The sequence below is a fragment of the Sycon ciliatum genome, chromosome 4, assembly GCF_964019385.1.
Source record: "Sycon ciliatum chromosome 4, ocSycCili1.1, whole genome shotgun sequence".
Taxonomy (NCBI): Eukaryota; Metazoa; Porifera; class Calcarea; order Leucosolenida; family Sycettidae; genus Sycon; species Sycon ciliatum.
Genome location: NC_088646.1, coordinates 16,185,805 through 16,200,115, shown reverse-complemented (window position 1 = coordinate 16,200,115; position 14,311 = coordinate 16,185,805). Strand labels below are relative to the sequence as shown.

The 14,311-nt window shown below is 45.5% G+C and overlaps 2 protein-coding genes across 3 annotated transcripts; one reads left to right on the top strand and one right to left on the bottom strand.

Annotated features, from left to right (window-relative positions):
• The first annotated feature begins 1,124 nt into the window (after positions 1-1,124).
• Positions 1,125-2,841, top strand: LOC135814695 (versican core protein-like). The gene has a single exon (XM_065327862.1). It carries the CDS (start codon positions 1,213-1,215, stop codon positions 2,233-2,235), a length of 1,023 nt encoding a protein of 340 aa, XP_065183934.1. The 5' UTR covers positions 1,125-1,212; the 3' UTR covers positions 2,236-2,841.
• A 1,636-nt stretch (positions 2,842-4,477) lies between these two features.
• On the bottom strand, positions 4,478-12,432 carry LOC135814694 (paired box protein Pax-1-like). Of its 2 annotated transcripts, none has more exons than XM_065327861.1 (5): positions 12,206-12,432; positions 11,861-12,085; positions 7,321-7,559; positions 5,720-5,890; positions 4,478-5,463 (listed from the first exon to the last, which is right to left on the bottom strand). In XM_065327861.1, exons 2-5 carry the CDS (start codon positions 11,941-11,943, stop codon positions 5,312-5,314), a joined length of 645 nt encoding a protein of 214 aa, XP_065183933.1. In that variant the 5' UTR covers positions 11,944-12,085; positions 12,206-12,432; the 3' UTR covers positions 4,478-5,311. The 2 variants fall into 2 exon arrangements, with proteins under 2 accessions (XP_065183933.1, XP_065183932.1); XM_065327860.1 differs by having other exon boundaries at positions 12,218-12,432.
• Positions 12,433-14,311: the final 1,879 nt, after the last annotated feature.

The following is a 14,311-nucleotide window of genomic DNA, read 5'->3' as shown; positions in this document are numbered from 1 at the left end:
CATTGTGCTCTGTGAAGTGAGGGCGCGTGCCAATGCCATGGCGTTACGCAGAGTGTAGCCCCCAAAAAAGATGTGAGTTATGTCACGTCTACTGCAGAGGGGGGATACTGCAGAGGGGGGATACTGCAGAGGGGGGAGAGAAGTTACTAGCCAAGTTGACTGTACTGCTACCTCCGAACGGATGTGCCAAAATATGCTCCAAATTTTCAACCACCATAATTATATGCCAATAATTATGCGGTATATTCCGCCGGAGCCTAATGTGCTTGAAACTGTCCATCTGAGCCATGGCCAGTATGGGACCAGGCCGAACCCGCTACAATTGTGGAAGGCGCCGACAAGTAAGTTAGTTTTCACTCCGTGGATCCTCGGATCCGCGACATACAGCACTCGAATGGCAGGGTCACGGTTCAACCCACCTGTGCCCTCAGCCTGCACTCACCATGAGACTCCATAAAGCCGGCGGGCGAGGCTGCGAGCACAGATTCGACGCTGACAGTGTATTGCCGCACTGACATTAGAATGTGATAGTGTATTGAAGAGAAGGACCAGCGGTCAAACGGACGGACGGAGTAAAGAAGGCGAAATGGAGCAGAAAAGCAAGTCTAGCGCTGGACAGACACAGGACGGTCTTGCGTGACATTGTGACATTGCTGCCACAGCAACCAAAATGGGTCTTTGATGATGATAATGGTGATGACACTGCAGCGCCATTAGAATTTTGACAGTGTATTGCGGTGACATTACTCATTAGAATTCAACAGTGTATTACTGCACGGACATAAGGATAAAAATCATTTTGACAGCGAATTATACTGCAGTATAGTGTAGTGTGCTACAGTAGTGGCGTGAATATTGTGGTGTATCTATTTCAGCATTCCCTAATCGCTGTTCGCCTAGGGCTGAGGTGAGAAACTGTGCCATTACATGGTTGCCAATGTACATGCAATGACTATGTGGGTACAATCACCTACATGTACAGTACTGCACGCGCGCCGTACGTAACCGTTATTGACATTTGGCACATGCGGAATGGCAAAAAGCGAAGTCTCCGAACGTATCGGTGATATGTACAGCAGAGTGCGGTCTACTGACAGAGCTGCGGGGCTCAGTGAAAAGTATATAAATGGCTTGATTGCCTGAAGAGTTCCTCGGTTTCCCTCCCTCGTTCCACCATCGTCAATTGACCAATATTCCCCGTTTGGCTCTGCAATGAAGCACCACACTTCGTCGTCTCTGGCAGTCTACCTGCAGCTGGCTTTAAGTGTCTCCCTTGCGTTATCACACGGACTAAACTCTTCTGAAGATGGCTGCCTTTCGTCGGCGTTTCAAGCAGTTGGAATTGATCCGCAAAGAGCTTCCCGGACTGAGCAAGCCTTCTCGTATCTCGGAATTCAAGTGCAAGGTATCTCGCAGTCGCTGCTGACAGCAGCAGCAGGTACGTTGTCGGTGATGGAACGGAATGCCATTCACACGTGTCTGAATCCCGGCAGCCAAGCAAGCCAATGCAATGGCCATGAAATCTGCAGTGGCAATGGACAGTGTGTGTTGCAGAGTGGCAGGTACGCATGTCAGTGTAGCTCACCTGCCTACACTGGACACCACTGTCAGACAGAGGTCGGCTACTGTGCGTCCAACCCATGCCTGAACGGAGCAACGTGTGTTAACGGCACCACCAAGGCTGTCTGCCGGTGCAACGTCGGGTATTCTGGAGACACGTGCGAGGAACAGTGGCTATCTAAACGGAACTTCTATGCACCGTGGGAGACTTACAAAAGGGAGATGAATGCCAAGATAGATTCACTGACACAACTCGTTCAGCAGGCTATTGGTACTGGATGTCAGCCGAGTACGCCCAGGCGTGAGAGGCGGTACAAGCTCTTCCGGACGATGATGACATGGGATGCCGCCAAGGCGCTTTGCGAAACGGATGGGGGAAGCTTGGCACAGGTACGAAATCAGACGGAACTGGCGGCAGTGATGGATGCGGCGGACTTGAGTGCTGGAGGATACTGTTGGATCGGTGGAGAGGACAAGAACGGAGATGGCGTATGGCATTGGACAAACGGCGACCGCATTACCTTCGAAAACTGGAACGGGAGCGAGCCCAACGGCATTGGACCTGACCACTGCATGATGCTCATTCTTCATGGCCGGGGCCAAACTGGAAAGTTCAATGATGGACGCTGCAATAGTGCTCATAATCATAGTAGGGTTGTTTGTCAGTATGATTAGCACACTGATAGCATACAGGAGAGCAGGCTCCGGCTGATTATGCTCGCGAAATCATGGAATTATGCTTTCATGGATGCTCGCATTACGCTCGCGAAATCCTCATAATGCATTGTCATACGGCCCGGGATACTTATTCACTTCCTTGTACTTATGGAGCCTCAAGGTTCGGAAAATTGTGCGTTTCTCGTACATGTACTTGCAAGTGGCCATAACTTGGCATAAGTATAACAAAATGCATGAGTATCCCCACACCAAGGTGTCCAAGCATGCTAGAGATCAACATAAGAAAGAGAAATCATTACTTCTTCTATTCTATTCTATTCCTCTATTCTATTCTTATATTCATTACATGTACTCAATAACGGAACTGCAACCCCAACACTGGCAACGAAACGCCTGCAGAATGTTGAACGGTTTGCCTTGTTCGTCCTGTCAATGTGTCATGCAAGTAATGTCTTTTTCCGAACGTTCGAACCTTTTTGCAAATCGTCTACAGAATTCCCAAACTCCAAACGTCTGTTTTTTTGTTTGTTTGTTTGTTTTTTGCTATGTTCATATACCCAACTCGTAAAATAATAATGAAAGACAATGGTACTGAGACAAGGACAAACGTGACAACTACTGAGTAGGGGCTGCAGCGAGACGCAGCAGTGATGGTGGGGCATTGATGGCTCTGCCGACGTGAGGTCTCGGCATCACGGCCAGAAACACGCACCAAAAACAAAAGATAGAGCAGCTGTAAGGGTCAGGAAAGTAAAAAAGAAAAGAGCAAGGGATAACATCAGCTAGTGACAGAAGTGTGCAGCGCATTCGTAGCAATGGGAGTCGTTGACCGGGCACTAGAATGTAAGTGGGTCGACAGGCAGAATGTCCGTGGACCATCGCCAAACCTGTCGACGGAGGTATTCGTTGACGTTGCATTTAAACTTTTGAAGATTTTTGCGAGTTGGGGCGGAGCCTAGAAAAGCAGGCGGCAGGGAATTCCACAGCTGGATTGCACAATACGAGAAACTGCGGAGAATGGTGTCTGGTGCTTGACGCGGTAGGGGATTTCTTAGCTGGTAACTGTGGTCGGTGGCCGTGCGGAGATCGTTTCGAGTGCCAGTGGCGTCAAGGGGCTCAAGCCGTGGATGACGCTGGTGCCGGGTTGCCTCCAAAGAGGAGAGAGGGCAAGGCTAGCTGCGCCCCTTGCAGCGTGTCATGACTGTCATAGGCCTGGGTTTTTTTTATTTTTTTTATTTTATGGATTTCCCAAAGGCCGAGGCCTAAGTCGAGGGGGTTTCGACGGCTCAAACGCTACACGCCATTCCTTGCCCCAGTCTGACAGACGATTGACGGTGTCCTGAAGCAAGGCAGCAGCAGTGAGGAAGTCGTTCCGGAGAGGAGTGTGTGCATGTGAAAATGGTTTACCCATGTCGACTACATGGTTCTCGGCTGTAGTTTATACTTTATAAGTAGACTGGTACTCTCCTGAATACTCGTGTTATGTCGCTTTGCCACTGAGTCTGTACCATCAGCTGTTTGATTGCTGTACCGGTATTCATCCGTTTCCAGTTTTATTTGTTGAAGTAAACAGTAACTGTTGACATTTCGTGTTTTTTTAGGACTGTCTGGTCATGCACGTGTACATGCAAAATGTACATGTACATGACCTCGTATATTCCTTTGCCTATTCTGCAGTTGCACGCGTGTGTTCACCTCATTGGCCTCGTTCGTTCCTCATTTCTTTTGTTCATTTGGTTTATGCGAAGACTAGCCAAGCTTGCTCGGGAATGGTGATGTATGCAGAGGTTTGCGGACTACCCGGCGATATCTCTTCTGCCCCGAGATACCTGATAAAGACTGATTCACCCGCATCTTCTGCTGCATGTACTGTATCAGCGTGAGAAAGAACTTTTAAAGAAGACGAGTTCGAGCACACCACAATGTATTGTCACAGAAGAACCTTGACTACCTCAACAATGTATTGTCATGATTTCTCCCCTGCTTTTCACTGAAAAGTGAAAACACTGTCTGTACATGTATTACCTCCGAAGCCTTTACCATGCTGGCATACAGACCACCCGCACTGATCAGGTGCATCAGTTGTGCACAATTGTGTAGCCTACATACTAGAACTGAAGTTCAATTACGTATACTCCAGTGTATGCCTGTTTTGATTTCGACTATAAATAAAGAGTATACAACAAGTATACAATGTCCTATCTATAGTGCCGCATACATACTGTCCGCATAGATCCGATCCAACACAGCAATGTTTTGGTTCCTGTCCTGATGAATCACAGTGTAAGAGTGTTCTTACTATAAATACCGGTATTACGAAATATTTAATAGTGTGTGGAGCAGACAACTACTTCGTTATTACTAATGTTCTGATGAAAATAACAAACAACGTACCCTTAACAAGGTCCACGGTGTAATTGTATTGATTTACTAGTATTCCACTCAGAGCAACCTACAGGTGATTGATGTACATTTGTACATGACATTGTAATGTCAGTATATGTACTCAAGTCAGTACAATAAGACTAGTGATAACATAATAAATTAATAACGTACGTGTATGCATGCTTGTACATACATACGTACATACATGTACATGACATTGTACAATTCAGTAAGTGATAGCATCATAACGTATATTTTGAAGTGCATTGTATACATGCATATACCGGCACATGTAAAAAGAACTTTAGACGTTGATGTTCCATTGTTTTTATAGTCAGCCGGGCAGAAAAACTCTTCATGCCACTCTTCCCGGAGGGTCACTTCCACTCACGTAGCTCTTACATGCAATAATAGTAGTATGATTCTGTTGCAGGTACACAACCTTTCATCTCGGTTTCTTTTTGGTATATTACAAACAAGTGTCAGTTACATTTGGAGAATCCGCATCAATTATAATCCAGTCATCTGTCTGCAGAGGGGAGGGAGGGAGGGAGGGAGGGAGGGAGAGAAAGAGAGAGAGAGAGAGGGAGACTTTTCCATCCACCTTCACAGGTGCAGGCTGCTATATACATCTTGAAGGGCTGTCAGTGCATATTCGTGAAGCGGATAGACGAGTATTAGATGCACTTCAAAGTGTTAGTGGAGAGACGCCGCTCACTGGGCCGCCATTTGCTATTGGCAGGGCATAGGCGTGTTCATAATCATAGGCTGCTTTATGCGGTTGCGCATATCCTGCTGCTGCATGTCCGTTTGGAATGAACGAAACCGGTTGGTGTGGACCTGTGAAAAACAGAGTTCACAGAAGGTTTGTGTTTTACTCTTCATAATTCTGTATTTACATTCGAAGTATAATACTATATCAGTAAAGAAACCATGAAAATCCAGAATACATTTCTATGCTAGTAGGTGCTTGTAAAGTGAGACGGATTTTTCGGGGAAATCCAAACCCGCTCCGAAACACTTCCTATTTGTTTACCACGACTCTTTTCCGCATAGATGTCTGGACTCAACTGATGGAAAAGAATGCTTCACTTACCCTTAGCAGGGGGAAAACAGAAGACGTTCGGGCTTGTGCCACAGAGACTGAATCCGACGACGGAACCCAGACATTGGAAAGGTGGCGGAAAACTGCCCATATTCCCTTGTTCTGGATTCTGTGGCAGCGGTGGAACCTGTAGTTGGCCTTGTGCTGTTTGTGACGAGCCACCTGCAACACAGAAACAGAAGAGCAGGATTTGGGCAGGCGCCTGTCTTGGTAACTGTGTACAGTCATGTACATGTTTTAAAATGCAGTTAGCAAACTTACAAGGAGTGACTGTGACTGTGAAGTCATGTGACATGTGACATGTGACATGCACAAGGAGTGACTGTGAAGTCCTGTGACATGTGACATGCACGATTCGCTCCAAAATAAGTTTTCAACATTACTTGAGCTCTTAAATTTTGCATTATTCAGTGACATGGGGAACAGAGCATTCCTGACGGATCTGTGAAATACCAACTACGCCATGCAGCTCATGTACCGCATGTTGAAAGCAAAGCAAATGCAGATAACTCGACTAGATGTACATGATATGTAGAACCTCGCTCACTGCGAAGCCCAGTGCAGCCTAGTTGACAATTCACACAGTGACAGATAGAACTTTATTATAAGTGTCGGGGGCTGTTCTGAACAGAAAGGGGTTCTCAAGAATCATCATACATACTGTAAAGCGACAAACTTTCGCGGCGCGCAAATTTAGCGTTTTTATAGATTGGGCTGATTCACGATGAGAAACTTTTGTGATTCTATCTCTTCAGTCGGATATTGTACTGTCTACAATCAATGTACGGAGAGGTTCGCGGCGAATTATATCCGCCAATGTGTGGTGGTCGCGAAAATAGCGAAATTTAATCTCTAGCGAAAGTTTCTCAATTTACAGTAAATAAAGCCACCGCTGTCATGTACAACACTGACCATGCGGCAGTAGGCAGTATAGTATGCTAGTAGGTCTCACAGCACTGAATTGAGTGGTCTGGGTCAGAGGAGGCTAGGCTGCCATGCACAACCGTGTGACGTGCACCGTTTGTCAGGACCAACCGTGAGTCCCGTGCACTCAGATATCCCAGGATTCCAGATAACAACCTAACAGATAGAAGTGAGCGATCGAGATGCACCTTAAAGGCGGTTTCAGTTTTTTAAAAATGATCTCGAGTTTGGAACCTGGATCTTGATTAGGGAACCACCTGTGTCCAGTATTCCAGTTTCTGTCGATATTTCTGACTCATTGCCAAGAGGACTAGTATAGCACATGTTCTGGGATTTTCATTCATTTTTGTTTCACTTAACTTAAAACTCAAAAGTAGCGACAACTATGATGAAGAAAGGAAAAGGACAAAATGTTACGAGTTATGACACACTGTCCACCAGCGTAACCAGTTCAACGTAGCGACAACTGTTAAGATTATTCACTGAACTTCTCAGGTATATTCCGACGGCATCTTTCAGAATGCTCACAGTGCTCGCAGCAGCTTTTCCCAGTCTCGTCAAACCAAGACCACTCGATTCAGCACCCAGAATACTTCAGATTCTGAAATTTCGATGCTACTAGCTCGTACCCAGAAAAACAACTTAGCAAGAATATAATTATAACTTACCGCTCATGCTATTCTTCTGGATTGTTCTGATTGTTCTATTGATAGAGCTTATTGATGGGCATTTGCCTGCTTCACATACTTTGTTACGAATAAGCTCGACGCGAATTCGCTCGGCGGTCCACGTTGATGTTGTCGTGTGTCCTTTCACTTGTTCTACATACTTCACCACTTCTGGCTTCATCACCTTTGGCGAACTTCCTCCTATTTTTCCCGGAGCCATTGTTCCTTCGCTTTTGTATCTAAAAGTAGCAAAACACAAGAATTCAAAGAGAATGTGTTCAAGGATTGTTGGACAGACGGATGGTCGGACAGACGGATAGTCGGACAGACGGATGGTCTGACAGACCGATGGTCGGACAGACCGATGGTCGGACAGACCGATGGTCGGACAGACCGATGGTCGGACAGACCGATGGTCGGACAGACCGATGGTCGGACAGACCGATGGTCGGACAGACCGATGGTCGGACAGACCGGTGGTCGGACAGACGGTGCGGACGGATGCATGTATGCGGATGGTTGGGTGATTGAATGGATGGGTGGCTGTATGCATGGATGCATGCATTCATGGATGAATGCATGGAGGACTGGATGGAGGGAAGGGTGCATCATTGCATGTTGTTGTTGTTGTTGTTGTTGTTGTTGTTGTTGTTGTTGTTGTTGTTGTTGTTGTTGTTGTTGTTGTTGTTGTTGTTGTTGTTGTTGTTGTTGTTGTTGTTGTTGTTGTTGTTGTTGTTCAAATGTATTTAAAGTCGTAGCACAAACCGGCCGTGATGCCTTCTTTGAAACATGTGACCGACTTTGCACAATAATGCAAAATGGAAAAGGGAGTAAGGAACAAGACTAGAAAAATCTTAAGATCTCCATGTAACTAAATCGCTTAATGTACTGTTCACTGTAGTACTGGTATTCCATAGCCCTCGTGATCACACCCCCGGGATAGTTTCATTTACTTGAACAACTATTTTATAGCTTCGATCCTTCACTCACCAATCTGATAGATTTCTACGTTATGGTCTTTTTGCATTTTACCCTTTTTCGTGCGCAGTTCTCATCTGTAATAACACTTTCGATCATGGAGACCCTCTCGACAGGCGAGATGCTAGCTTTGGGGAATCCCTTTTAAAACTATCAAACTTACTCACATGCTACGGAGGCATCGCTTAGAGAATGCAGAAACAAACTTTTCCCAAAGCCTCAAGGAGATACATGTATAAGCGTCCCCACGAGACTGGATCTGCAGAGGACTTACTAGTAATCGTTGTACCCAACAAGTAAGGCTCGGTTGGAAAATACCCATCCAGCACTCTGCAAGACTTAGAGTTGAAGGTGAACCAGGATTAAACGGAGTGGATGTCGACATATGAAATGCTTAAAGTACAATTATTAGTCTTCCTTGTAGCTATATCAAACTCAGTGTAACTATTATTAGTATTGGCTAGTAACTTAGTAAGGGCCCGTATGTGGACATGAGCCTTCACGCTGAGGTTCAACGCTTGTTGGATGAGCATATCCGTTAGCAGTTCCCCCCGCATGTTATGCTAGCCTCCCAAGAAAACAACCATACTTCGCCGTGGTGGACCTCCCAAGCGGAGATGTATTATCATCCTCCGCTACCAAGGTTGTATCCTCTAAGCGTACTCGCTTGCTCTCTGTCTCTCTCTGTCTCTCTCTTATCTCTCTCTCTCTCTCTCTCTCTCTCTCTCTCTCTCTCTCTCACACACACACACACACACACACACACACACACACACACACACACGCACGCACACACGTCTGGGTTTGTACGACTCCCTGATTTGCACCATCATATTTATTGAAGACCCGTGTCTATTATATGGCCACAAGCGGAGGGATGCCGGGCTATATAGACGTGGTCACAGCACAGAATGTACTCCATCATTATTCTAAGTTTCTAACCCATGTCATGTGACACACTGAAACTGAAAGGAATCGTCTGCAATGCACCATGACAACTATGGCCAGTGTGGATTGTGTAAACGGTATCTGCACATACTGACATAGTACAATGATACATGCACATGCTGTTAACCAGCAACATACACATACATGCACATGTACCTCTAAAACGTTCCCAGCAGATACCGATTGGTGCCAGTGTTGAAGACAAGTACTACTCTTAGTCTTAGACTTACTTTTGAGAGCTGATCCTATGCAGACAATCCACATCACCGTCTTCCCTTAGTGGTCCAATGAACCGGAACAGTGCAGACGGGCAGGGAGTACGGTGTGGAGCCAACTAACGTTACTTTGGCCACAAAGCACGAGTGCAATGGTTCGGATGGATGCTTAGCACACACGCCCAGGCGCCTAGCCAACGAAAATAGGGTCAACCAGGAACCGGGAGCACTTCTTATTTTTACCCTGAAGAGCTACAGTAGAATAATGTGGTTTGCTGACGTGTTCTGCCGGACTGAGGCGGTACAAAGTAGTCAGGGGCAGATCCAGGAGGGGTTCCAGGGGTTCCGTGGAACCCCCTAAATTTCGTAAATGTACTACTGGTAACCATACGTGTGTCCATGTACATGTATCAGCTATTCAGTTTTGACTATACTGGAACCCCCTGTAGAGATCGCTGGATCCGCCCCTGGTAGTCCTGTTTTTATTTCTGCTCAGAAACAAATTCTACGCTACGTGTATATGCAGTGTAAACGTACATGTAGATAGACTGTTACTAGTGTTAGCATTATGAGCAAAGCTTTCGAAGCATGCATGCGCTTGCTCTGCTGTAGGCCCATGAAAGGCAACATTGCCTGTTGGGAAATCCCTAACAAAATAAGAAAAAAAAAATAATAATAATAATAATAAACACGATACTAGTACTAGTAGTAGTACAGCTTGGGGTGACTGTAACTGTGCTTCTTGCCAACCTTGGCATGCCTTGCTCAAATATCACCATGGTAATAATGGAGGAGGAGGAGGTAGAGGTGGTCGTTTTACTATGATCACAGCTCACAGGCTAAGACAAAAATTGCATAATGGGAGCACAGTGATGGTGAGGCCTGTTGAACTCAGCCCCCAGGTCTCAGCGTCATGGGGACATCAAACGCACCAAAAAAAGAGAAGAAAAAAAATAAAAGTGACAGGTATATGATCTGAAAATGTTGAGAGGAGAGACAGTAAATAAGAAGAAGGGAGAAAATAGGACAGACAGTGTTAGGAGGAGAAGGAGAGAAGAGAAAACGGACATTAGTAGGAGTACGTGGAGCGGAATTTGAAAGTCGTTGGGCGAGGCAGTTGTGTTGCTGATGCTCAGGGATGGTCATGTGCCCACGACCATTCGTTGGCCTTCAAATAGCAGTTGACTGCAACCTTGAAATGTGGCAAAAAAACTTAGTTCTTGGTGGAGGCGTATTCTTGTTATTTTGCATACAGTTGTTTTACACATTACACGCAGGCAACTACATGTCAGTTGTCAGATGATAGCCTACGCCAAGGGCATGAAACTAGTACAGTGGTGCTCTGTACCTTGTGTGTATGTGTACGTGCATGAAGTCAGCGATTATTTTATACAAGATAACTAGCTACAGTTTGCATACAGCAGCTATGTGAGCTACTGTATGACTCATACAGCCCATGCTGGCAATTGCTACATAGTCATTGTATTTGCTACATGTATACAAGGGCCATACCTACTATCATGTAGCACAGGGCTGATAGTAGTAGTCATGTATTATGTAGTTTGGGGCTCAGCTAGAACAGGACAGACAGCACTGTACATCAATACAACACACTGATGATGCAACTACCTTTTCTTACATATACATTGGATCACAACAGAATACATGTATACAGTATAGACCAAAATTCTGCAGGCATTAGTGTGCATGACTTTTGCATAATTTGAACACTTCTTGTGGATGGAGAAACAAAGAAGTGAAAGAACACAGAAGAGCCTCCCTTGCCCCACCAACAAGGCAACACAAACAATACACCAGCAACACCAGAAGCTGTAGCTCAGCTGTCAGCACAGTGCTGTGACAGCTAAGCGCTATTGCACAGCTAAGCCTTCCACGCATGCCTTGGAGTCGTGCCACGGACTCTTTTGCATTTTGCGTTGGCTTGTTGGCGCTGTACTCCATGGATCTCCATGTAATTAATGGCATTCTTACTGCTCCTACTCCGTGCATGCCAGTCATCACATGCGGCTTTACACCAACTTTGCGGGCACTAGTTGGACACAGACTGTGACAGAGAGTTGGTCTTCAGTCTGCGAAGCCTCCGGCTCGCATGTCCAACGGTCCATGTCGCAAAACTTTTGTTTGTAACTGTTCTAGTCAGTTGCTTCAGTGCGCCCTGAATCGATATCTCATTATCCGTGCTTCACTAACAATACATGTACTTACCGTCACTCGGTCAAGTCTCAATTACAACGAAGCAAACAAGAAGAAGAAGTCTGCGGAGAGCAACAAGCACTTCCTCTCCAATCGCACAAGTCGCTACCTCTGATTCGTAAGAATGCGTTCAGCCAGTTTTTCTAAAAAAAATATCTTGCACACAAGCCATCATATGCACCTACCTTTTAATAAGTTTGGAAACACATCCGTGCGAAATTCGCAATTGCCTGCTTATCATGCAGGGCTTGACGCCGTGCCTGTGCATCTCGATTACCCGGGCGCGGCGAGCAGAATCCAAAGGCTTCCCGTTGCGGTAGTACCCCCGAGCTGGTTGACACCTTCTCTCGGCTTGACGGCCTGAGCAGCCAATGAGATTTGGCTGTTTTCGGTAGCTGTCACGACGCTAGCTGTAGCGAATTAGTAATAGGACGAAGCAAAGCAACGACAACATCACAGTAAACAGAACAAGATCAGAAAGAAGGATAAGAGCAGGTTGAGGTTGACGCGGTCTTGTTCTTGTCACATACATGTACATGTACCTTGGGTGATGTCCATTGCGTGCACTGATGCAGGAAGCAGCTTTGCGGTCCGCACTGGTCAAGAGGAATGCTCCTGGAGTTCTGGCCTGGCGTAGCCAGTCTAACAGTTCCCAGGACAGTCTGTCGCTTTCAGGCTTTTCTTCCTTCTTGGCGCTCAACGCACCTTTAGCTTTACGCTAGCTGTCATCTATCTGCGCCTAGCGCTTGGCATGCAGTACTAGAACTTACTAGTAGAAGACTAGCCTAGTACAGTAGGACTACTACTAGTACTAGTAGTAATAGTATTAGTATGCAGGCAGACAGAAGAAGCTTGTGACTGTCACCATGGTCACAGTCGAACACTTGCCGTTTATACAGTGTGTAACTGCGTGGGTTTTGTGTTCTTTTTTTTGTTTTAATAGATATTTTTTACTTTACGTATACGTCTGGTCTAGCCTCTGGGTTGGGGGCGAAACATTGGGAAGCTGCCACATAATGTGAGCGGTTGTCAGTTGACAAAACCCCTTTTTCTTTTATCAAGAGACTGAGTGCATAATTCTAAAAATTAAAATAATTGGACAGTTCCAATCCATTGACCCACGGTTCCAGGGGAATAAACAGCCATCCAACCAACACGATCACCTACATGTACATCAGTACATGTACTCCCTCATCGCATGGCCATATCGCCAAACCTGCCCACGGGCCATAGCCACTGTTCTACCAACTATTAGTAGTATTACTTCGCAATTTTTGTAGGCAAGTCCATAGAACGTCACTGTACCATCGCATCGGTCAGTGCCGTGAATCACTGAATGTTGTCGCATGAGCTGATCGACAGATTGTTTAGTATTATTAGTAACTGGCACTGGTGGTACATGTACATGGTGTCAGTGGACGTAACTAAATACTTGTAGTTCCTTGGTTCACACGAAAATCCGGTGGAACAATTTTTTTTAAATAATACTCTACGCATGTACTCAGTGCAGTACGCTAGAACTTAGTAGAAGTTAGTTGCTATGGGCCTATGGAAGAGCATAGTAAAGTAAGTAAAGGCTATGGAAGCACAGACTCAGTGTATTAAAGAGATTAGGCTACAAGTACTAACAATAATCATGATAATGGATCCAAGCACTTGGCGTGCAGTAGAAGACTAGCCTAGTACATGTAGTAGTACAGTAGTAGTAATACTAATACTAATACTAGTACTAGTAGTATGCAGGCAGACAAAAGAAGCTTGTGACTGTCACCATGGTCACAGTCAAAAACTGGATCCACTTGGATCCAGTTTTTGTATGGATCCAAGCACATTTCAAGCGGTCTTACCCACAGCATGGTGATGTAGCCAGTGAAACTGACTGATTTGGCTACTGGGGGCGGGGTTACAACTGGTGGCGAAATAAAAGTCACACCTGCATGCGACATGAGTGGGTTGCTATGCACCCACATACTTAGGCAATAGCAAAGTCACACCTTAGTGGATCCAAAAATAGAAATCTGATGTCAACTAACTACTCCCTGGCCATTTTGACGTCATCACTTTCAAGCACTAGTGCTATCGCGCGCCGTGTGAAGTCTGGCGCAGAAGTGTTGGCGTTGAAATATTCTGATATCGGCATATCGCTTTGAAATGGTGGCGCTGTTGCAAGTCACCTCTGATGATTATGCATTGCACAGGTGTAACAGTGGTGTTGGTTCCCTGACGCAAAGACCACATTAACATAGCCCTAGGCGAATAATGCTCGAATAATTGGCAGATTCTGCTCGAAAAGCAGTGAAATGTAATTGGCAGAACTATACCGTTGAAATACGGTAACAAACCTCATGCCATGGCAGGAACCTCCCTACATTCTGCTCCATTTCTTTATCCACATACAGTGAAACCTCGTTAGGAAGAACACTGATAAGAAAAAATGTTTGCCTAAGATTAAGAAGAACTAGTACATGTATTCGTAACTGTATTGGATAAAACCCTGTGTATTCACTGGGTAAAACATATGGATAAGAAGAACTCCCGTTATCGCGAACAAAATTAATATCACCGGTCCCTTGATGTTCGTCCTAAAGAGGTTTGACTGTGCTATAAACATCATGCATGAAGCGTACCAGAAAAAG